This window comes from Equus przewalskii, chromosome 29, assembly GCF_037783145.1.
Source record: "Equus przewalskii isolate Varuska chromosome 29, EquPr2, whole genome shotgun sequence".
In the NCBI taxonomy this organism is placed as follows: domain Eukaryota; kingdom Metazoa; phylum Chordata; class Mammalia; order Perissodactyla; family Equidae; genus Equus; species Equus przewalskii.
This window is the reverse complement of record NC_091859.1, coordinates 7,922,879-7,946,748: the sequence shown is the minus strand read 5'-3', so window position 1 is coordinate 7,946,748 and position 23,870 is coordinate 7,922,879. Positions and strand designations below refer to the sequence as shown.

Here is a 23,870-nt window from a genome sequence, read left to right as displayed (position 1 = left end):
ATTATCAGTTAAAAGAGAGATTCCATTGGACATTTGGAGCTTTAGGAGGTAGAGGATAGAAATTAAAGGAAGGCATATTTTTACATATACAATTTAGAGAAATAAAGTGTCTTATACTGTAGGTAACACGTAGTAGAGTTTCAATAAATGGTAGCCTAGTTTTTCTTTTTTTGCTTTTTAATTTAGGTATAATTAACATACAGTAAAATACACAGCTTTTAAGTGTACCATTCAATGAATTTTTACACATGTATATAACTATGTAAAAATCGGAAAGATAGGGAACATTACCAGTCCTCCAGAAAGCTTGCTCGTGGCCTCTCCCATCATTTTCCCAGAAGTTTAACCATGATTCTGAGCCTTATCACCAGAGATTAGTTTTGCCTGGAAACCTACAGCATGTATCCTTTGTGTCTGCCTTTTTTCACTCACCTCTATGTCTGTGAGGATCATCCAGGTTGTTGAAGGTAGCAGTAGTTCTTTTGTTTGATGTTCTTTTTTCATTGATGTATAGGATTTATTACATGAATAGAATCTTCCCCACACACACGTACACACCACCCCATTCATTTATCAATTCTATGTAACTTTAGTAGATAGTATCGAATGGTTTTCTGAAGGAGTTGTGTGAATTTTACACTTTACGCTAGCAGTAGATTTAATGTTTTTCATTTAAGATTTGTCTTAGATTTTCTTTTTATGTAAACACTGCGTATTCATTGTAAACATTTTGAAAATAAAGGAAAATTTAAAGAAAATAAAATTATTCATAGTCTCACAATCGTCAATAATGACTATTAACCTTCAATATATATTCTTCCAGTCTTTTTGAGTACATGTTTTTTAGTAAAATTGGAATCATATTAGGCAAACTGTTTTGCATCCTTTTTTTAAAACTTAATATGTTGGAGCATTTTCCCATATCCCTTTATAAAGAATCATTTCTTGTTAGCTTGACATTATTCTCCATTTTTAAAAAACAATATTTGTATTAGATACATTTATTGAGTTTTATATTTTTTATGTTGATGATAAAAAAAATCAGAATACTGTTTTGGAGCCTATAGGAATTAAAAGAGGTTGAGAGAAAAGGAGAAAAGAATTTAATATCTTTTCTCAAGGAAAATTAATGATTAAGCTTATAAATAGGTCTAATATTATTTCAAGCCACTGTAATTCTTTAGCTATTTTCAAATAACATTTTATAAACTACTTTCTAATATAATAGAATTTTGACCTTTCTTCTTTTATTATTAGATACCTGTGGTTTTCAAATCTCTCCTACCCTTACTTTAACCACTGCTGCTTGAAAAACACAGTTCTTTTCCCCAGCGGTGTATACTTAAAATCCATGTAAATGGTACTTACGTACTCATTTACCATCTGCTATGTGTAAGGTACTTTTCTGGGCACTTTGGGACCTTGCCGTCAGGTTGCTTATAACTTGTTCCAGGCGTCGTGGACACGTAAGAATGCTAAACATGTTAGGAAATTTTAGAGATAGATAACCCACCAGCTCCTTCCTTTGCCTTGAAAGATAAAGATACCAAAGTCCAAAAAGATTGAATTGCTTGTCCACGGCCACAAAATTTGTGGCAGAGCCAGAATGAAAGCCTAGAGCCAAAAGCTGTGGTTCCCCCATCAGTGCTTTTCCACTTTAGATGTAAAATACTTTGTCTTTAGTGCTTTTCTTGCCGCTGACTTTGTCGGGTTTTTTCTCCCTAAGAGAATGCTACTGAAAGCATTTTCTTTTGCTTTTGTGATAGGTAAAGGAAAATTGGTTTCATTTATTAAGTGCCTACAGTGTATGATACCGTGTTGCAGAGATGGCAAATAGGTGAGAAATGCATTGATAAACTAGGAACATCTGTGGAAAGAGCTTATTTTTTGGAATCTGAACGTGTATGTTGGAATCTTAGCTCTGTGATTTCCTGCCTGTGTGGCTTATTCAAGCTACTTAATCTCTTTGAATCTTAGCTTTCTCATTTATTCATTCATTTATTGAACCCCTATCACATGCCAAGAACTGTATAAGGTGCTGTGGATACAGCAGAATTCCTGCTCTCATGAGGCTTTTTGTGAGGATAATGTATATAAATCAGTAAAATAGATAAAGCACCAATCACACTACCTGGCACTATAAGTAAGCGTTGATAAAAGTTCCCTTCTTATTTACAATAGGCTGTGGTTCTCAAACTTTTTTTGTCTCAGGACCCCTTTATACTCTTAACCATTATTGAAGGACCCCACAGAGCTTTTGTTTCTGTGGGTGGTATGTATGAGTTAGTATTTATAATACTAGAGGTTAAAACTGAGGATTTCAAGTATTCATTTTAAAATAGTAATACTTTATCCATGTTACATAGACACCATTTTTAATTGAAATAATTCATTTGCTCTTGAAAGTTTGAATTTATAGTTGGCAACAAATACTGTTAGTTGTTTTTCTTGAAATGACAGACTTACTTTGTTCATTTTCAAGAAAATTTCTGCCAGAAATCCAAGTTAGACTAACTATAGTTTGTCATTTAAGTAAAAATGATATTCCGTGAAAAAATGGCTAGTTCAGCTTGTGACTCAGTGGCACAGGGGCTTTTCCTCGGGGTAGTCACTGTACTCGGAAGAAATGCTTTATGCATACTTCTATCTTGTTCCACAGAATGTAAGAAGATTGTGTGTTCAGAGGTGAAAATTTAATAAAATTTATAGTTTTTACTGCTCTGTCAAGGACATTCCTAAGTAAAGATAGCTTTTTTTTTTTAAATTGTGAGTATGTAGTGGTGAATACAATGACTGTCAGTAGAGGGTTTTTTTGCCACCGCCTTGATTTGTGCTAAGGCACAAGCAGTTTTACTGCAAGTGCTTTTGCACCCTGAAGTGCACATGTCAACACAGTCCAGAGGGGAAATACCATCTTAGTATTATTTTGAAAATGGTTTTGACTCTGTCAGCTCCCTGAAAGGATGCCACTTTCCTCAACAGACCACATTTTGGAAACTACTACTATAGAGGATATTATTGGTACTTAATTATAATGTTTTGATTGTTTGTGTTTTAATATGTACTTGTTTTCCTCATGGAGTTGGCATAAGGAGTCTAGTCACGTACAGTACTGTTGTATGTATATGTAAGCAAGGACTTTCACAATTTAGTTGGTATCATTGGCCTCTTTTATGGCAGTACGGTCAAGATAGCACAGACTAATTTACAGAGAATATTTATGTTATAAAAGCTTCAAAGTAGCAATTTAATTCTATTGATGTATTATTGGGAATGTTGATTCAAATTTTTTCTAATCACGCTCTCTGTTTTGTTTTTAGGCTTGCATTGATGACAATGTTGATATGGTGAAGTTTCTGGTAGAAAATGGAGCAAATATTAATCAACCTGATAATGAAGGCTGGATACCACTACATGCAGCTGCTTCCTGTGGATATCTCGATATTGCAGAGTAAGCCTACTTTTATCCAAACACTGCTTTAGAGACCTGAGATTTTATAGAAATTGCTGTTAAAGATAAATGAGTGAATTCTTATGTTACCTTAATTCATGAAAATTATTCTTCCCAGGAAAGAGAATAAGTGGTTCTTGGGAATCCAAATATTGAGTTTCTCGGTGTGAGATCCTCTTTCTGTCTCCGCACCCTTTGGCTTTTGGTACTTTGTATTGATATGAGTCTTTGTACACATTCTCCATCACTGTCTCCTTTACTTTTGAGTACATGTAGAGCATTGTCAAATGATTTTAGGTTAATATTTAGCAATCTAGTCTATTCCTATGTAATTATGAATTGTTAGGGGAAATTAACGATAAATCTGGATTAGGTCACTTTGCTGTAAGGAGAATATGATACACAGTTCTCAGTTAGTCACTGTATTTATATGCTTGTTTTTAGTAAGACTGTTTTCTAAAAATGTTGTTTAGAAAATTCAGTGAGAAATAGTCAGTGTATTCTTAACTACCTTTAATGGGTGAGTACTTTCCCATAAAATCTGATTCTTTAAGCGTTTAACAGAGATATAGATTTCCTGACAAAATAATTTTTCAGTAAATTATTTTTTTCTCAATACTATGTATCTAACACCATAAACAGTTTTGTTGTCTATTTGCTCACATCAAAACTTATCAACTAATAAATATTAAATGTGGGAGTTCTACTCTGTGAATCTCTCTTCATAGTTTTATTTCTTTGTACATTTCACTTTTTTCCCCCTTGTGTATTGGAGATAGAGTACATCAGTTTAAGGGGGAGGCAGTGTTTGGTGAAATGAAAAGTGCTCTGGCCTGGAAATCGGAAGGTCTGAGTTACTTCAGTTTTATTACTAACTTTAACACTAACCTGCACTACATCTTTTGGTAATTTGTTTTCTCTTTCTGGGCCTTGATTTCATTATGTGTAAAAATTTGGTTTTGCCATTGCAAAACAATAGTGGTTGTTGCTAATTATAATCATGGTTCTCAAGTTCCTTACTCCTTTCTGTTCTTTTCATGCTCAACAGAGATCTTAGATCTCTTCTTCATAGAAAAAATAGCTAATGTGCATTTATCTTCAGCTGTTCTTAAATACTTGGTAGTTAGGCTCTGGAGTCATCTGATGTGGCTTATGAAGGCTTCCTCAACCACTCTCAAGGGATCTGATCTTGGGCAAGTTGTTTAACTTTTGTAAGCTTCAGTTTTTTCCTCTGTGGAATAAGCATAATATTTCCTAGGTTTGTTGTGAGGGCTAACTGAGGTAACTCATCAGCGTAGTCCCTGGCCCATAGAACGTACTCAGTATGTATTGACTTTTGACCATTATCTCATTTATCTCTTCTGGGAAAATGAAAACCTGACTTCTTTCTTCAGATGTTTAATCCTTATATTTCCTTTTTTTGTTATGCTTCTGAGTTTGAAAAGATAATAATTGTCCTGAATAGTTTCCTCACATAGACTTGATTGATAACCCGTTGTGTCAGTTGGGTTGATTTTAGCTGCAGGTAATAATACCAAATTTAAAATGACCTAAAGAGTAAAGGCATGTTTTATAAAGGATAATAACATAGTTTAGAGGAAGGGTATTCAGCTTTATTATGCTACTTGATGATGTCATTAAGGGCCTGGAGTCTTTTAGTCTTTTTCATTTTATACCTTTCCCAAATATGGACTTTTTTCTTAGCCCGTCCCCTCCTGGTCACAAGATGCTTGCCATAACTCCTGAATTGTGTTTTTACAAATGCACACCCAAGAATAAATTAAGAAGTAGGTGGGGAGTAGAAAGTGTGTTCTCCATACTGTGTGTGTGTCAGGGAGGGGAGCCTTCACGGAGAGCCGTCTGACTGCAGCAGATTCCCCCTTGAGGGACTTCCCTTGGCCTGAGCTTGGTCCTTTGCACGTGTCTGTGCTGGGAAAAGCAAGTATCTGGCATATTCAGTTTTTTGGGTTTTTTTTAAAGATTTTATTTTTTCCTTTTTCTCCCCAAAGCCCCCCAGTACGTAGTTGTATATTCTTCCTTGTGGGTCCTTCTAGTTGCGGCATGTGGGGTGCTGCCTCAGCGTGGTTTGATGAGCAGTGCCATGTCCGCGCCCAGGACCCGAACCAACGAAACACTGGTCCGCCTGCAGCAGAGCGCGTGAACTCAACCAGTCGGCCACGGGGCCAGCCCCTGGCATATTCAGTTTTTTACATGCCAGTAAATAAGTATGAGGAGCCATAATAAGCAATCTGCTACAGGTTTTAATATTTTCAGTAGAGTAACTACAACTTTTTATTTTTTTGGAGGGTAGAACGTGGAATATGTTTTTCAGAGGACTTGTGGAAACAAAAATGACCTGTTTTGGCAGAGGTTGACTAGAGTTCTGCTGATCTAACTGTCTTTCTTTAGGCAGTTTGAATTGGTGGCTTTGGTATAACTGAAGTGTTTAAGTCCATAGTTTCTTTGAACCAAATTAAAATTAGAAGAATGACGACTTTTCCTTTTTTTGCTCTTTCTGCCGTCTGAGATTCTTTTCTTAAATAATGACAGTATGTTTTTGTAATATTGTTTTATTGAGGTCATATTGACTTGTAATGACAATGTTTTATAAAAGACAGTTTATCCCTAGTATATAATGGGTTATTTGTTAAGGTGATGATACCCAAAACCCTTCCAAATGCATGATTATTTTTACCAGCATTATCTCTTTCAGCAATTAATTTCATTAATGAATAAGAGAAGTTAATGAAACCCTAGTTTTCTTCAGTCTAGAAAAATACAGCATGGTGGCTTAGGAGGTAGGGTGAAGATATCCCCCTAAATCAGAGCATTATGGAGTAAAAGAAGGCCCCATTAATAGTGATGTAGAGACAACAGTTATAAACCAGGAATGACGTGGGAAAATTGGGTCACTCTGCTAAGTGAAGTATTTGGACTTAAATTTATTGTGAATCACTAGTTTTGTGTCCTTGGTCAACCCTGCTTAGCCTCTATGATTAATATTATTTATAAAATGGGAATGATATGGCTTCTTCCTAGCCCTTATTTCTCATCTTGCTTTCCACATTTTCACTCTGGTTAATACTGGGGTGCTTTTAGCTCCCCCACATTCCCTCTGGTTCCTATCAATGTGTCTTTGTTTATAGTGGTTCATTTGCCTCATTTCTTTACTTGACTAGCTCCTGCCAAACTCTCAAGATGCAGTTTGTGTAAGGGTCACTTCTTCCAGAAACCTTTCTGATGTTCCTGGCTGATTCATCAGCATCTTTGACATATCACTTGTTTATATGTTTCTTTACCAACTGCGTTATGCACAGGACAGTACTAATTCATCCCTGTTGAAGTAAGAGGTGAAACAAACAATGAAACACAGATAGTTTCCTCTGAGGATTTGGGGATGATTAGGATACAGTGAGTTCCTGATTTTTTACCTCAATTGGAGATAGTAGAGCAAAAAATGTGAGGTTTCAGTTTAGTTTCCAGGCATTTAACAAATTCATGTTTGATCTGTAGCCCAGCAAAAGCCAAGTGAATAGATGAGTGATAGCTCTTCATATTCTGGCTCCATTATTTCACCTTTTCACCAAAATAATTACCCTCAACCTCTCCCTGCTTTGAATAAGGTAGAAGTCATAGGGAAAACTTAGGATCACGTAATGAAATGTATGCCTTAACATCATTCTCTTCATTTGGTCTGCTGAATTGGCAGCGTGTGGGTTGTATTGTGTCTGCACAAAATTCCTACATTGAAGCCCTATCCCATAGGCTTGGAATGTGACTTTAGAGGTGGAGTCTTTAAAGAGATGATTAAGTTAAAATGAGGCCCTTAGGGTGGATCCTAATCCAGTCTTACTGGTGTCCATTTAAGAAGAGGAAATTTTGACACAAGAGACACCAGGGGCACACACACACAAAGAAAAGACCATGTGAGGACTTTGAGAAGGTGGCCATCTGCAAGCCAAAGGAGAGGCTTCAGAAGAAACTAAACCTGCCAACAGCTTGATCTTAGTCTTCTAACCACTAGAACTATGTGAAAATAAATTTCTATTGTTTAAACCACTTAGTCTATGATATTTTGTTGTGGTAGCACTAGCAAACTAATACAGGCAGTATAAAATTCTCACTGTCACATCAAGGTATTCTTCCCTAAAAATTATAGTGTTGATGTTATTGGGCTATGGATTATAAGTAGAACTGAATAGTGTGACTTTTTGACGTAATAGAAAAGGCAGCTGATTATGGAGCCCAAGGAACTATGTATTCGACTTATTGTTCCAATCTATAGTGATTCATTAGTTGTAGCTCTCTCACCTAAAACTGTAACTCAGTTATTTATTGAAATTATTATGTGCAAAGCATTGAAAACCAAGTCCTCTAACTAAAGAAATAATTAGATGAAAACATACGAGCTGTACAGTGGCAGCATTTTAATTTTGTCATTCTTTTTCATTTATTAGCTGGAATATTTTGGTGAAAGAAACTTCCATGTATTTACTATTTGGTTACCCTTAGTACGAGTTTTATAGGAAAGACAAGATGTATTCTTTTTTCTTTCCCTCTGTATACTAATTTTTAAAATAAAGAATTGGTTCACTAGTTACCTTCAAAAAAGGCTAATTGGTGTTTTGAGGTCTAAGTAACTTTAGGAGCTCATGCATTTAAACATACTTGATGTAGGGGCCGGCCTGGTGGCACAGTGGTTAAGTGTGCACATTCCGCTTTGGCGGCCCAGCGTTCGCCTGTTCGGATCCCAGGTGTGGACATGGCACCGCTTGGCATGCCATGCTGTGGTAGGTATCCCACATATGAAGTAGAGGAAGATGGGCACGGATGTTAGCTCAGGGCCAGTCTTTCTCAGTGAAAAGAGGAGGATTGGCAGCAATTAGCTCAGGGCTAATCTTCCTCAAAAAAACACAAACAAACAACATACTTGATATGTGTTCGTTCATTGCAGTAACTATCCTTATTGATTATCAACTTGTATCATCTTTGGTCATCAAGGGTCTCTTCATGTTAGCTTCTAAGTCTCTGGGACATGACCAAATAAAGTGATCTTTAAAATCTTCCTTGCTCTCTAGTATTACGAGATGTTCAAGACTCATCTTTTACATTCCTGCCCTGGGTCTGGAATTGCCGTTTCTCCAAGGAGCCCTGTTCTTTGTAATGGGTGTTGGAAGTGCTCATTGCTACGAGATTGATCATTGTTTCCAATTCAGTTTCAGCACCAAGGTGTTTTTCTTTAGCCTCTTCTGTCTTGTATCAATAGTATTTCCTTTCTCTCTCACTTCATTGCCAGGATCTATAAGATTAAAATAACACATAATTACTAATTTGTTTCATCATATATTACACATACATTAGACTGCTTATAACAGCAGTACCACCACCACCACTGCCATCACCAATACGATTATTGAATGCAGTTTGAAGTTTGTGTTTTGTTTTGTTGGTGGGGGTGAGGAGGAACCTTTCTTTTTGTCCTTAAGGTATCCCGCTTGGAATATACCATCAAATTTACTGTGTGTTGAAGTCACTTGAAATAGTTCTTTTCTGTGTGGTTATGCTACCATCTAGATATACCATTAGGTTCATTGTTTAATTTTATTTATTTTTTAGAGTTTGCCTTTTTAAAATTTAATTTTGTTTTATAATTTATGTAAAATACCAAGTTCTAACAGCAATCTCTGCTCTACCACCCTATTTCCTCCCACACCCTATAGATAACCATTTTTTAATTTTATATTCTATCCCAGTTTGTTTTTTAGTATAAGTATTATTTAAAATAAAAATTACTTCCCCTTTGTAGATAAATGGTAGACTATCATACATGTATTTCTCCACTTTGCTTTTTTCACTTAACAGTCTATCCTGGAGATCACTATATAGTGGAATATAGAGATATTTCTCAATTGTTCTTTGTAGATTTAGTACTCCATTGTATAGTATGTCATTGTAGTTATTTAGCCTCTCTCTCTTGGTTGACCAATGAATGTTACTTATTTGAATAACTACAGTTTTAGCCTTGGAATCTTTTTTTTTTTTTTTTGAATTCTTGCAAATCATGGGAATTTTTATGTTTGTGTGAAAAATATTTTGTATTTGAAAAATACAACAATAATTTGTTTTATTAATGTTTTGGTTATTTATGTGATTATTATTTTAATATTGTTTTTGTATTTTAATTTCGTCACCACCTTTCAGTACCATCTGTGGGCTTCCACTACATATGTTTAAGGAATGCTTTAATCTTGAGTTGCTTTAGTGCTTGCCATAAAATTTTCAAATAATAGAGAAAATTAGCCCTGTATTAGGCTAGCATTATGTAGTTTCATAGTGCATAGAATGGAATATTCATTAATTAGTATATTTAATATATTTTTCTTTTTGTTCGTAGTAGTTTTAAAGACACTGCTGTTGAGGATTTCGTATCACTATAAAATGCTGCTATGATTACGTGAATTCAGTGCCTTTTTCATGTTTTCATTTACAGCCTGGAAAAAGTTTCATTAGCTTTGTCACTTGATCATTAAAGAATCAGCTATTTAAGAATATGAAAACTTTAAAATATTTGTCGTGGCTTATTTATAGCTTGGCTTTTCTTCTTTATAGGCCTTTATTCCATAAACATCCAACAGAATCCTCCAGATTTCTCTTGGCTTATCCTTCAAAATATATCCAGTATCTAACTGTTTTTCATCACCTCTTTTATTTCTCCTTGCTACTGGACACTGTTGTTTTTCACTGGAATTATTGCAGTTGCAATAATCCTATCTATAACCATCCTCTTCCCCCATCTCCATGAAGCAGCCAGAATGATCCTTTTAAAATATTGCAAGTGAGATAATACCACATTTTCATTCGGAGTCCTCCATTGGGTTCATAAGGCATTCGGGGTGGAAGCCAGAGTTCTGCTGGCCTGCAGGGCTGTGGTTTGGCCACCTGTCACCTCTCTGACTTCATTTCCTCCACTCTTCTCCAGGCTCTCTCTTTCAGTCACACTTGTCCCCTTGCTTAGCTTTAAACAGACTAGACATCTTGTTTCATAGTCTACACCTGCTGATTCCTGTCTCTGGAATTCAGTAATGATGTTATTTTTGGTAAACGAATCAGGAATTCTTACCAATTTAAGAAATATGTAAACTCCACCACCACGCCTATGAGAAATGCCTATGAGAGACAAATCTGTTTAAATCTTCATTCTGTCAAATAATTGCTGTTAACTTTGGACACATTACCAGCTTCTCTGAGCCTCTGCTTCCTCATCTATAAAATAGACATTTTAATACTTGTCTCTATTTTATAAGATTATTTTGAAGATAAGTGAGATAATGTGTATAAGACACTGGGCACAATATGTGGCACATATTTAGTGTTCAGTAAATGTTAGCTACTACTTTTAGTGAAAAAAAGATAAGCTCTTGGTTCTCCTGGTTTATTGTCATTTGGTGTTAGAACAAGGACAACCTTAACTAGATGAGCGGAGCAGAGGAGAGTGAAGTAGTCATTTGTCATATTTACTTTGATATCTGGGTATTTGAGCCCCAAGAAGAGTTGGCAGATCCATGGATTTTGGTTTTATTTACATATTTATTTATGTGTCATTGTCAGAAATGATACTTTGTTGGTTTTAAATGATATTTTGTTGGTTTAAAGCAGACCATATATTTTGATTAGAAGTCTCAGAAGGGGAAACTCAATCTAGGATCCTATGAAAATAATAAAATTTTATTTGAGATGCTTACTTAAATCTTGCTATAATAATAATGAGGTATATTTGCCTGAAACTATAAAGATAATGTTATCCTACACATTCTTACTCAGTTTGTTTAACAACTTTGTGGGAATGTTCACAGTTATTTCTATTTCACAGTCTCAGAACTGAGACGCATTCTCAAGACTCAAATTCTGATGTTCTTTCCGTTATATCACAACTGACTCCTATAGTAGTGGTAGGCATTATGAGACATAAAAATGATTGCAACACAGTCCTGGTATTCAGGCTTATAGACCCACGTGAAGTTAATTAACTAATACTAGATAGAATAATGGATCAGGAGATGGACAAGGAACACTGAGGAAGATGTGATTAATTCTGTTTAGGCAAATCAGAGAAAGAAATATTAAACAATGAGCAGGGTTTTTGCCTTTGGGAGTTGGGAGCTGCCTGAGGAAAGTTGTGCTATTTATGAATGAGAAATAATATATGGCAAAGCTCTTTTAACCAGCTTCCACTATGTTAACTAATATTTACCATTTCTTTGTTAAAACGTATTGACTGTTTCCCATAAAGTTGCTAAAACTGAACATTGCAGCTAATAGGCAACTTGTACTAAGCTCACTCACTTCGGTTTCCCAGTTGAATTAGAAGCCTGTCAAAAGTTAGTTGTTTGTGTTCTAGCCCATTAATGTCTGCTGAACTTGTTACTGATTATCTAATTTAATTAGATAGCCCAAAACTGGTGAAAAGTGTACAAAAAAGAAAATGTTAGCTATAACTAAGTTAAATACTTCAGAAAGACTCAGCAAAGGCAAGGCACTAAATATATAATTGCTGTTTAATTAAATAGGAGTGCAACAACTGAAAGACTGAAAGAAAAAAATCTAGAAGGATTGTATTACTCGGATTGCTTTTCTGTTGACTTCAAGTTTTTGCTTCACTTTAAAGACTGAAGTCTTACACAACCCGTTATGGGTATGATTTATGCAAGAAAGGCAGCATGGTGTTAGTCATTCGACACATTCTACAATATCTCTTCTGTTGAAATAAATGTCTTATTTAGATATTTTGCTTATTTATTACTAAGTAATAAGTGATAGTACTTATTTATTTTCATATATGTATTATGTTTTATGATCTCTGTTTTAATCACCTTTTCTAGTTAACCAAGCAAATGCTGGTCCTGATTGCATTGGATAAAAGGGTTTCTTTGGAGCCATAGTTTTTTCAAGAGAGAAGCATTAGAGGAATATGGAGAGAATAGCAGATAAGACTGGGAAAGTGAACTGGGGCTGCAGTGTAGAGGAATTTGTATGCTTAGCTAAGTTTGACCTTTAGGGGTGATGCATTTTTAGGGTTGTGATGCTCTTCACTCTGTATTTTAGGAAGACTATTCTTGACAAATTAGGGAGGTTGGACAAGAGAGCTAGGGCAGTGGCAGTGAGATTGGAAGCGAGGCAGATCTGAAAGATACTTGCAAAATAGAATTGATAAGGTTTGGTGTGATTCACTGGATCTCTGGGTAGTTAAGAAAAGAGAAATAAAGATAGCGATAATGCTGATGATAGGTAGCATTTATCAAGTCCTCGCTATGTTGTAGTCACTGCTCTAAGTCCTTTAACTATACATAATTTCAGTCATCCTAACAATCAAAGGAAACTATACTGCTCCCACCACCCCACTGGCCCATGTGCACAATTCTAAATCCTGAAAACTGAAAAATAACAGAATAAATTTCAAGTTTGATGTATCCTCATTTGGTAACCGTGACCTGAATTGATGTGAGGCTATTTTTAGTCTTACTATAAATTTATTTTTTGCAAAAAAACTTAATGTGTCTGCTTATTGAGTACTGTCTTAGACTCAGTGGGATTATTACATAATCTACGTATTATATTTCTAAAATATGAAAATTTTGAAGTTTGGGTTTGGATGAGTAACAGTAGACCTGTATTATAATTCTTATTTTATAAATGAGGAGACTGACTCATAGAGAAAAATCACACGTGTTTCTCTAAACTAGGATTTGAACCTAGACAGCCTAAGTTTTCAGTTCTGTACTTTTAGTCCCTGTGCTATTCTACCTCCCTTTCTAACCTTTGTACTTGGGAAAATGATGCCATTAAATTTATTAAGGGATCTAAAGGGCAAGATTGGGGTAAGCAGAGGAGGGAGTGTAGTGGAATGTGGATTTAGGTAGGTCTCATTTGATATGCCAATGGAAGAGTTGCAATAGGAAGCCAGGAATATTTTGACTATGTTTATAATACATATATTGGATTTCTCTCTCAGGTATTAGTCTGGTCTTTTCCATTGGCACAAATAATTATATCTATAGCATAATTGTGGAACATGATGTCAGAAATTAAGCAAAGTGTTTGGCAGAGTGTCAAGGCTACTAACATTTGGAATAATAACATGATTTATATACGAAAATAGTACTTCTGCCTGTGGGGTTCTGACAAGTTGAAATTTTTAAAAACGTTAAAATTGGTAATGTTATAAACTTTGCAATTTCTTGACAATTAAAAATGGGAGAGAAAGAGAATTTCTGCTTCTGAGCAGATAGACTAGATATGCTTTTCCCTATTCTTCCTGCTGAGTACAGCTAAAAACCCTGAACATTACATATAAAACATAAGAAGACTCTAAAAGGTGGACAGAAAGTGGCAGAGCAGTTAGGGATCTCAGGACCCAAAGAATGACCCAAGAGTGAGTTTCCTGGCTTTTCTTTTTGCCTCATATATCCCATATTGGAGCTGAAGAAGCTGATAACCCAGCACCAATGGGCACAGACCAAAAAACTGCAACAAAAGCCTAATCTCTTTAGCCAAATACTAGGAGAAGGGCATCCTAGCAAGACAGAAAACTATAAAACAAAAAACACTCTATTCCAGCCAAACACCATAGAGAGAAACCTTGGTCCTACCCATGCCCTCACCAGCAAAGGCCACATAGGGAGCATAGACTTCCACCCTTACCAGGCTGTAATGAGGCATCCTAGCACCCCTGCTGTAGTGATGTCAGATTAGGCTAGATACAGAGCCAGCCAAGACATTCATCCTCATCAGATGGTTAATTAGCCCTCCTCCCACTTATGATGGAGACCATGTGGGAAGCCTGGACTTCCACCCTACCTGGCAGTAAGGAGGAGCTCTTACTTTTGCCTGCTGGAGTGGTGTCAGAAGAGGCATAGGGAAAAGTGGATACTTTTCACCACCACCCAGCAGTGAAGAGACCTGCTGCCCTCCCCTCATGGTGCCATTGGAGGCCACATGGGGAGTAGTGGTGAGGCACTCATACCCTTCTCAGCCAGGGAGGTGTCAGTGAAGGCTTGGTGGACAGCAGGTAGTAACAAGAAGCTGCCCCATCTGTGCTGTCACTGGAGGCCAAGTGGGGAACTTGGACTGTAAAGTTTGATAACAAAAATAAATGAAAATTAAACATACACTCAACAGAAGATTGGAGGGAATAGAAGAAAGCATTAGTGAACTGAAAAATAGTACAATACAAATTACCAAGTCTGAACAACAGAGAAGGTGGACTAAAATAAAATGAAAACTGCCTCAAGGGCCTGTGGGACTATAACAAAGAGGTATTGGAGTCACAGAAGAACAGGAGAAAGAGAGCATAACTGGAAAAGTATTTAAAGAAATGATAAATGATGGCTAAAAGCTTATGCAAACCTGGCAAAAGATATAAACCTGCAGAGTCAAGAAGCTTAGCAAATTCCAACAGATAAACCAAAGCAGTCAACACCAAGACATGCCATATGCAAACCTTTGAAAACTATTAAAAATCTTGAAAGCAGGGGCTGGCCCCGTGGCCGAGTGGTTAAGTTCGCGCGCTCCGCTGCAGGCGGCCCAGTGCTTCGTTAGTTCGAATCCTGGGCGCGGACATGGCACTGCTCATCAGACCACGCTGAGGCAGCGTCCCACATGCCACAACTAGAAGAACCCACAACGAAGAATACACAACTATGTACCGGGGGGGCTTTGGGGAGAAAAAGGAAAAAATAAAATCTTTAAAAAAAAATCTTGAAAGCAGTGAGAATGAAACTACACCATGGGGAGAGAAAATTGAATGACAGCAGATTTCTCATCAGAAATCATGGAGGCCAGAAGGAAGTGACACAATATTTGTCAAGTGCTGAAAGAAAAGAACTGTTAATTTGAAGGAAACTTTCAAAGGTACCAGGTCAGGACTTTTGTTTAGATTCTTACAGTTATGACTATTTTCAGCTATTTTTCATTGTAGTATAGAACTTCAAAAGTGAAGTAACACGAGTAACGTCAGCATCATGGCAGAGTGAGCTCTTCCCTTATTGTCTCCCACCTAAGATACAATGAAAAGGACATTCACAAACCAACAGAGGACATTCACACAGCACAATAGACATCTGAGAGACTCACACAGCCATATGTCTGAAGATAAGGGTGCTGGGCCCCCCAGGAGGCAGTGCAAGGAAGTAAATGGATCTCCTCTCCCTCCCCTAGTGGCAGCTATCTAGGGCATGGTACCTCACTTGGTGTCTGGTGTTCAAGTCTGAGAGAAGAAGGGGGAAAAGGCAGCCCTCTGTGGGAACACTCACTTTCGGAGTTGCCTCCCAGCCCACAGGAACACTCCACACTGAGGTGGCTAAGCAACCGCTCCCTCACCAAGCTGAACAGCCCAGGCAGGCAGCCAGTAAGGGCACAGTAGAAGTGGGGGGCAGGGAAGAAGGTGCTGCCTTCCCCCATCCCACCTGGAGCATCAGCTCAGCCAGTCGGTCAGGGCAGGGGATCCCCACCAGAGCGCCTGTGCCTACGTCTGAAAAGCAGCAGTGGCCACATGCAAAGAGCCCTCTCAACCCAGCTCCTGGCCTACCGCTCACCCCAGTGGTGGCAGATGGAATCTGTGATCAGATCCTGCCACTATGTGATGGCAAAAGTCCACCCCATTAAATAGCATGAAGAAATATATTGACACTCCAGGCCAGAATGAAAATGACAAGTACACAGGAACAAATCCTGAAGTCCCAGAAACTTACGAACTAAATGACAGAGAATTCAAAGTAGTTATCATAAAAAAACTCAGTGAGTTACAGGAAAACTCAGAAGGACAGTTCAGTAAACCCAGGGATAAAATTAATGAGCAGAGGGAATTCTTCACAAAAGAAATTAGAACTATTTAAACAAAAACCAGTCAGAAGTGGTGGAGATGAAAAACACAATGAATGAGATAAAAAGAAAATCTGGAATCCTTAAAAAACAGAGCTAATATTATGGAGGACAGAAATAGTAATTTAGAGGAGTAAAATATAGAAAAGCAACAGGTGGCAGAGTGTTTTTAAGACTGAAAATGAAGAAATTCTCCCAGAAATATCTGACTCAATTAGGAAATGCAACATATGGATTACAGGTATTCTAGAGTGAGAAGAGAGGGAGAAAGGAGCGGAGAGCTTCTTCAAGGAAATAATAGCTGAGAACTTCCCAAACCTGGGGAAGGAGCTGAAATTACATGTAAATGAAGCCAGTAGAACTCCTAATTACATCAATGTAAAAAGACCTTCTCTAAAGCATATAGTTAGTAAAACTGGCAAAGAAAAAATAATAAGGGCAGCAAGGCAGAAGAAAATAATCTACAAAGGAACCCCCATCAAACTTTCAGTGGATTTCTCAGTAGAAACCTTACAGGCTAGGAGAGTGTGGAATAATATATTCAAACTACTGAAAGACAAAAACTCTCAGCCAAGAATACTCTATCCAGCAAAACTATCCTTCAGATACAATGGAGAAATAAAAACTTTCCCAGATAAACAAAAGATGAGGGAGTTCATCACCATAAGACCCCCCTCCCAAACCAGAAATGATCAAGGAAGCCCTTATATCTGAAAAAAATAAAATAAAAAGAAAGAAAGGGTTTACAAAGCCTTGAGCAAGAAGTGAAATAAGCAGACAAAATCAGAAAACTGCAGTTCTCTTTCAGAACAGGTTAGCTAACATTTAATTATAACATTAAAGATAAAGGGAAGGAAAGCATCAAAAATAACTATAATCACTTCATTTTAAGTACAAACAACACAAAACAGAAGAAGTTGTGACAACAATAACTTATACGGGGAAGAGGAAAGTGATAGAACCTGCTTAGACTAAGGGAAGAAGAGACTATCAGAAAATGGACTGTCTCATCTGTGAGATCTTGTAGACAAACCTCACAGTAACCATTAAAACAGGAAATCAGAACAGAGACACAAATGATAAAGAGAAAAAGCATCATAGAGAACCACCAAAGTGAATTGGCAGTCCAAAATACATGGAACGAGAAACAAGGGAAATACAAAACAATGGGAAAACAAGTGATACAATGCCAGTATTAAGCTCTCATATATAAATAATCATTCTAAAGCTAAATGGATCAAATTCTCCAATTAAAAGACACAGACTGGCTGATGGATTAAAAGGCAACATCCAACAATATGCTGCCTCCTGGAGACACATCTCAGCTCTAAAGACAAACACAGGCTCAGAGTGAAGGGGTGGAAGTAGATACTCCAAGCTAATGGGAAACAAAAGAAAGCAGATGTTGCCATACTTTTATCAGACAAAGTAGACTTCAAGATAAAAAAGGCAATGAGAGACAAGGCGGTATGTAATGATAAAGGGACACTCCACCAAGAAGACATAACACTTATAAATATATATGCACCTAACACAGGAGCACCAGAGTCCATAAATCAACTGTTAACAGACCTAAAAGGAAAAATTAACAGCAACACAATAATAGTAGGGGATCTCAGCGCCCCACTCACAGCAATGGATAGATCATCCAGACAGAAGCCAACAAGGAAACAGTGGATTTAAATGAAAGACTAGACTAGATGGACTTAATAGATATGTATTTAGAACACTCCATCAAAAAACAGCAGAATATACATTATTCTCAAGTGCACATGGAGTGTTCTCAAAGATAGACCATATGTTGGGAAACAAGGCAAGCCTCAATAAATTTAAGAAGATTGAAATTATATCAAACGTCTTTTCTGACCACAACATTATGAAACTAGAAATAAACCACAAGAAAAAAGCTAGGAAAGTGACAAATATGTGGAGACTAAACAGCATCCTACTGAACAACCAATGAATCAAATGAAGAAATTAAAGGAGAATTCAAAAAATATCTGGAGACAAATGAAAATGAAAATGCATCATACCAATTCATATGAGGTGCAGCAAAAGTGGACCTAAGATGGAAATTAAGGTGGGCAATACAGGCCCACCTTAACAAACAGAAAAAATCTCAGATAGGCAATCTTAAACTACACCTCACAGAACTAGAAATAGGAGAAAAAAACAAAGCCCAAAGTCAGCAGAAGGAGGGAAATAATAAAAATTAGAAGAGAAATAAAAGAAATTGCAACCAAAAAAACAGTAGAAAGGATCAAAGAAGCTAAGAGCTGGTTCTTTGAGAAGATAAATAAAGTTTACAATTCCTTGGCCAGACTCACTAAGAAAAAAAGAGGGAAGGCTCAAATAAATAAAATTAGAAGTGAAAGAGGAGAAACTACAATGGATACCACAGAAATACAAAGGATTATAAAAGAATACTACTAAAAGCTATATGCCAACAAATTGGACAATCTAGAAGAAATTCTTAGACTCATACAACCTCCCAAAACTGAACCAAGGAGGAATAGAGAATTTGAATAGACCTATCACAAGTAAAGAGAATGGACCAGTAATCAAAAACCTCCCCCAAAATAAAAGTCCACGACCAGATGGCTTCTTTGGAGAATTCTACCAAACATTCAAAAAAGATTTAATACCTATCCTTCTCAAACTATTCCAAAAATTTGAAGAAGACAGAACACTTCCTAACTCATTCTACAAGGCCAACATCAGCCTGATCTCAAAGCCAGAAAGGACGATGCAAAGAAGGAAAATTATAGGCCAATATTGCTTATGAACATAGATGCAAAAATCCTCAACAAAATATTGGCAAACCAAATACAGAAATACATTAAAAGGATCATACACCATGATCAAGTGGGATTTATACCAGGTACACAGGGATGGTTCAGCAATCACAAATCAATCAATGTGATACACCACATTAACAAAATGAGGAATAAAAACCACATGATCATCTCAATAGATGCAGAGAAGGCACTTGACAAGATCCAACATCTGTTTATGATAAAAACTCTCAATAAAATAGGTATAGAAGGAAAGTATCTCAACATACTCAGCATGGCAAAACTGAAAGCCATCCTTCTGAGAACAGGAAGAAGACAGGTGCCTTCTCTCGCCAGTCTTATTCAACATAGTACTGGAGGTTTTGGCGAGAGCTATGAGGCAAGGAAAAGAAATAAAAGGTGTCCACATAGGCAAGGAGGAAGCGAAACACTTGGGGTTTGCAGATGACGTGATTCTGTATATAGAAACCCTAAAGAATCCATCAGAAGACTATTAAAAATAATTAACAACTACAGCAAAGTTGCAGGGTACAAAATCAACTTAGAAAAATCAGTTGCATTTCTATACTCTAATAATGAACTAACAGGAAGAGAACTTGAGAATACAAACCAATTACAAGTGCAACAAACAGAATAAAATATCTATGAATAAATTTAACCAAGGAGATGAAAGACCTCTACACTGAAAACTATAAGACATTACTGAAAGAAATTGAAGATGATGTAAAGAAATGGATGTGCATGTGGATTCCATGCATATGGATTGGACGAATAAACATAGTTAAAATGTCCATATTACCTAAAGCAACCTGCAAGTACAATGCAGTCCCAATGAGAATCCCAGTGACATTCTTCACAGAAATAGTACAACGAATCCTAAAATTCATATGAGGCTACAAAAGTCCCCAAATAGCTAAAGCAATCCTGAAAAAAAAAGAACAAAGCTGGAGGCATCAAAATCCCTGACTTCAAAATAGACTACAAAGCTATAGTAATGAAAACAGCATGGTGCTGGCACAAAAACAGACACAGAAACAAGTGGAACAGAATTGAAAGCCCAGAAATAAAACCACACATCTGCGGACAGCTAATCTTCGACAAAGGTGCCAAGGATATACGATGGAGAAAGGAAAGTCTCTTCAATAAATGGTATTGGGAAACCTGGACAGCCACGTGCAGAACAGTGAAAGTAGACCATTATCTTACACCATACATAAAAATTAACTCGAAATGGATTGATGACTTGAAGTTAAGACGTGAAACCATAAACTCTAGAAGAAAATATAGGCAGCACACTCTTTGATATCAGTCCTAGAACCATCTTTTCAAATACTGTGTCTACTCGGGCAAGGGAAACAAAAGAAAAAAATAAACAAATGAGAGTACATCAGACTAAAGAGTTTCTGCAAGACAAAGGAAACCAGGATCAAAATGAAGACAACCTACCAACTGGGATAAAATGTTTGCAAATCATATATCCAACAAGGGTTAATCTCCAAAATATATAAAGAACTCATACAACTCAACAACAGAAAAACACCCTGATCAGAAAATGGTCAGAGCATCTAAACAGACATTTTTCCAAAGAAGATATACAGATGGTCAACAAACACATGAAAAGATGTTAAACATCACTAATCATCAGGGAAATGCAAATCAAAACTGCAAGGAGATACCACCTTACACCTGTTAGAATGGCTGTAATTAGCAAGACCAAAAATAAATGTTGGAGAGGACGGAGAGAAAAGGAAACTCTCGTACACTGCTGGTGGGAATGCAAACTGGTGCAGCCACTATAGCCAAAACATTATGGAGATTTCTCAAAAAATTTAAAGTAGACATACGATATGACCCAGCTATCCCACTACTGGGTATTTATCCAAAGAACTGGAAATCAACAGTTCAAAGAGATTTATGCACCCCTATGTTCATTGCAGCATTATTCACTGTAACCAAGACCTGGAAGCAACCCAAGAACCGTTGACTGATGAGTAGATAAAAAAGATGTGGTATTTATATACATTGGAATACTACTCAGCCATAAAAAAGACAAAATGGTTTCATTTGCAACAACATGGATGGACCTTAATGGTATTATGTTAAGTGAAATAAACCAGAAAAAGACACGGCATGATTTCACTCATATGTATAAGATAAACTAACCCATGGACAAAGAGAACAGATTAGTGGTTACCAGAAGGGGAGTGGGCTGGGGAGTAGGGCATAAGGGGTAAAGGGGCACATAGATATGGTGACTGGCAAATAATAATGTACAACTGAAATTTCACAGTATAAGCTGTTATGACCTCAATAAAATAATTTTTAAAAATGAAATAGCAAAGTGTATTCCCCCTGAAGACACATAAGATTATTTACACTTATTTTATAATTTTTTTTTTAAAGATTGGCACCTGAGCTAACAACTGTTGCCAGTCTTCTTTTTTTTCTGCTTTATCTCCCCAAATCTCCCCGGTACATAGTTGTATATTTTAGTTGTGGGTCCCTCTAGTTGCGGCATGTGGGACGCCACCTCAGCATGGCCTGACGAGCGGCACCATGTCAGCACCTAGGATCCGAACTGGTGAAACCCTGGGCCGCTGAAGCAGAGCGCACGACCTTAACCACTCGGCCATGGGGCCGGTCCCTATTTTCTAATTTTTGTTGCTCAGAGACTTCCGAAAGAATATGGCTTTTATTTAATGAAGTTAATAGTGTAATGTTCTACCTACCCACCTTTGAAAAGCTAAGGTAGCTTCATTTTCATAATTTCTGTCTCATTGGATGGCTTTGAATGATTCATTTGGATTTTCAAGAAACAGCTATTTTGGTGGTATTCTGCTGACTTTCTGATTTTTAAAAATATTTGTTATTATGGTAAAAACTCATAATAGTAAATTTACCATCTGAACCATCTTTAAGTGTAAGTTCAGCAGTGTTAAATATATTCACATTGTTGTAGACAAATCTCTAGAATTTTTCATCTTGCAAGATTGAAACTCTACCCACTAAACACTAATTTCCCCTCCCCTTTCCCCCCAGCCTTTGGTAACTACCTTTCTATTTTCTGTTTCTGTCATTTTGACAGCTTTAGGTCCTTATAAGCAGGATCATAAGTATTTGTCCTTTTGTGACTGCTTCTTTTGCTTAGTATAATGGCCTTGAGGTTCATCTCTGTGGTAGAATTTCCTTCTTTTTCTAAGGCTTCAGTCACTGACTTTCTGATTTTTAAAAATTCATGTATTGAATACATGAAAAATTCATGTATTGGTTAAAATGACTTCTTTTTTTTTCCCCAGCTGAAGTGTGCGTATGTTCTCTTTGCCTCCTTAAACTGGACTTTTGCCCAGAAATAGCAGCAAGTAAAGAAGGATTCACTGATCCAAGTTTTATATGCTAAAGCTGTTTGGTGAACAGTGTAGTACAAGGAGCTGGGTTAGAACGATATTGTCTCAATTGCCAGAGTTTCCTTCAGGCCGCATCTCCAGACGGACCTACAAAAACAAGATTCAGCAAAACCATTGTGCACATGGGCCTAAGCAGAGCATAGAAGTGGGAGTCCCCAGTCCCATCACACTGAAGGCCTGATTAGCATTTCTGTTTCTGAAAGGAAAGACTGACAGTCCATCAGTCCCAAATAACAATAATAGAGCTCTGTAAAAAGGAACTGTTCAGTTCTATGGGAAGTTATTGTTATTCAGCCTAATACATATCCCTTGGGCAGGTTAACTGTACTGCAGAAGTTGGTTTTTGAGTTTCTTTTCAGGACCTAGGGGGAGAAAAAAGAAAAAGAAAACCAGAAAAAGTTGTTCGTGCAATATGGTAAAATGACTTCTTAATACTAGTTTTCCTACAGTAAATAAGAAAATCAATATACATTAAATTTTCCTGCTGAAGTTATTTTTTCCTTTCTCTTAGATCACTATGTTCTCATTAGCTTCTAATTGAAAGACCAAATTTTAATTAAAAGATGAAAAATTTTAAGTGAACTATTTCCCTTTCTCAAACAACTTCTCTGTGGTTTGATTTTTAACAAAACTCAGAATCCAAGATAAATTCATAGATGCTGTCAAAGTTTCTTTCAAATTTAGTTAACACTGAGTAATTCTTACACAGATAGAATCCTGCACAGTTATCTAATATACCATACCCAAGTTACGACCAGTAACTTGGTAAACAACTTTATACCTTGTGTTAAATTTTTAAATAATTTTGTAAAAATCCGTTTGGATCAGGTCTTGATTTCGAGGTCTATTAATTTATTTATCCAAAATTGTTTATTGACTCAAAGCTGCTGGATTATTATAAATCTCAATCAACCTGGCACATTACCATTTTTTACTTCTATAGGTTATAAAGAATTTCGTCATTTACTAGGTAGCATCTCCTATTTTGACCTCCTCTGTATTGCTTGAGGAAATTATTAACCATTGTTAAGAAAAGAAAAGCCTACTTTTTTTTTAAAAAAAAAAACCCCTGAAGCATTCAAAAAAGTTGCCTGAGAAATTGCCCAATCTATGACTTTCATTTTGGGACTCCTGTGTGATATCTTTAGTTTTTTTCTTTCCAAGAAATCTTAAAATAAATATGGTAATTTTTCCTAATTAGCAGTCACGTGAGCTGCTTATAATAACCCAGCTTTTTTTGTTCTGAAGGAAATCTAGCCATCTATTTTCAGTATCTCCAGGGTCCCTCAAAGTGAATTTCTGGTATTCCAGGAAGCCTATATTTTGTTTCACATTATCTTAAAC

The 23,870-nt window shown here is 36.6% G+C and overlaps 1 protein-coding gene across 11 annotated transcripts in view; it reads left to right on the top strand.

Moving 5' to 3' along the window:
- PPP1R12A (protein phosphatase 1 regulatory subunit 12A) overlaps positions 1–23,870 on the top strand; it is a 152,293-nt gene that overhangs the window by 44,550 nt on the left and 83,873 nt on the right. For all 11 annotated transcript variants that reach the window (XR_011534517.1, XM_070599389.1, XM_070599383.1 and 8 more), the window contains exon 2: positions 3,321–3,451. Coding sequence is in view for 10 of the 11 variants with exons in the window: in XM_070599389.1 (XP_070455490.1) it covers positions 3,321–3,451 (131 nt within the window). In the remaining variant the exon portion in view is untranslated. The remainder of the gene's footprint in view (positions 1–3,320; positions 3,452–23,870) is intronic.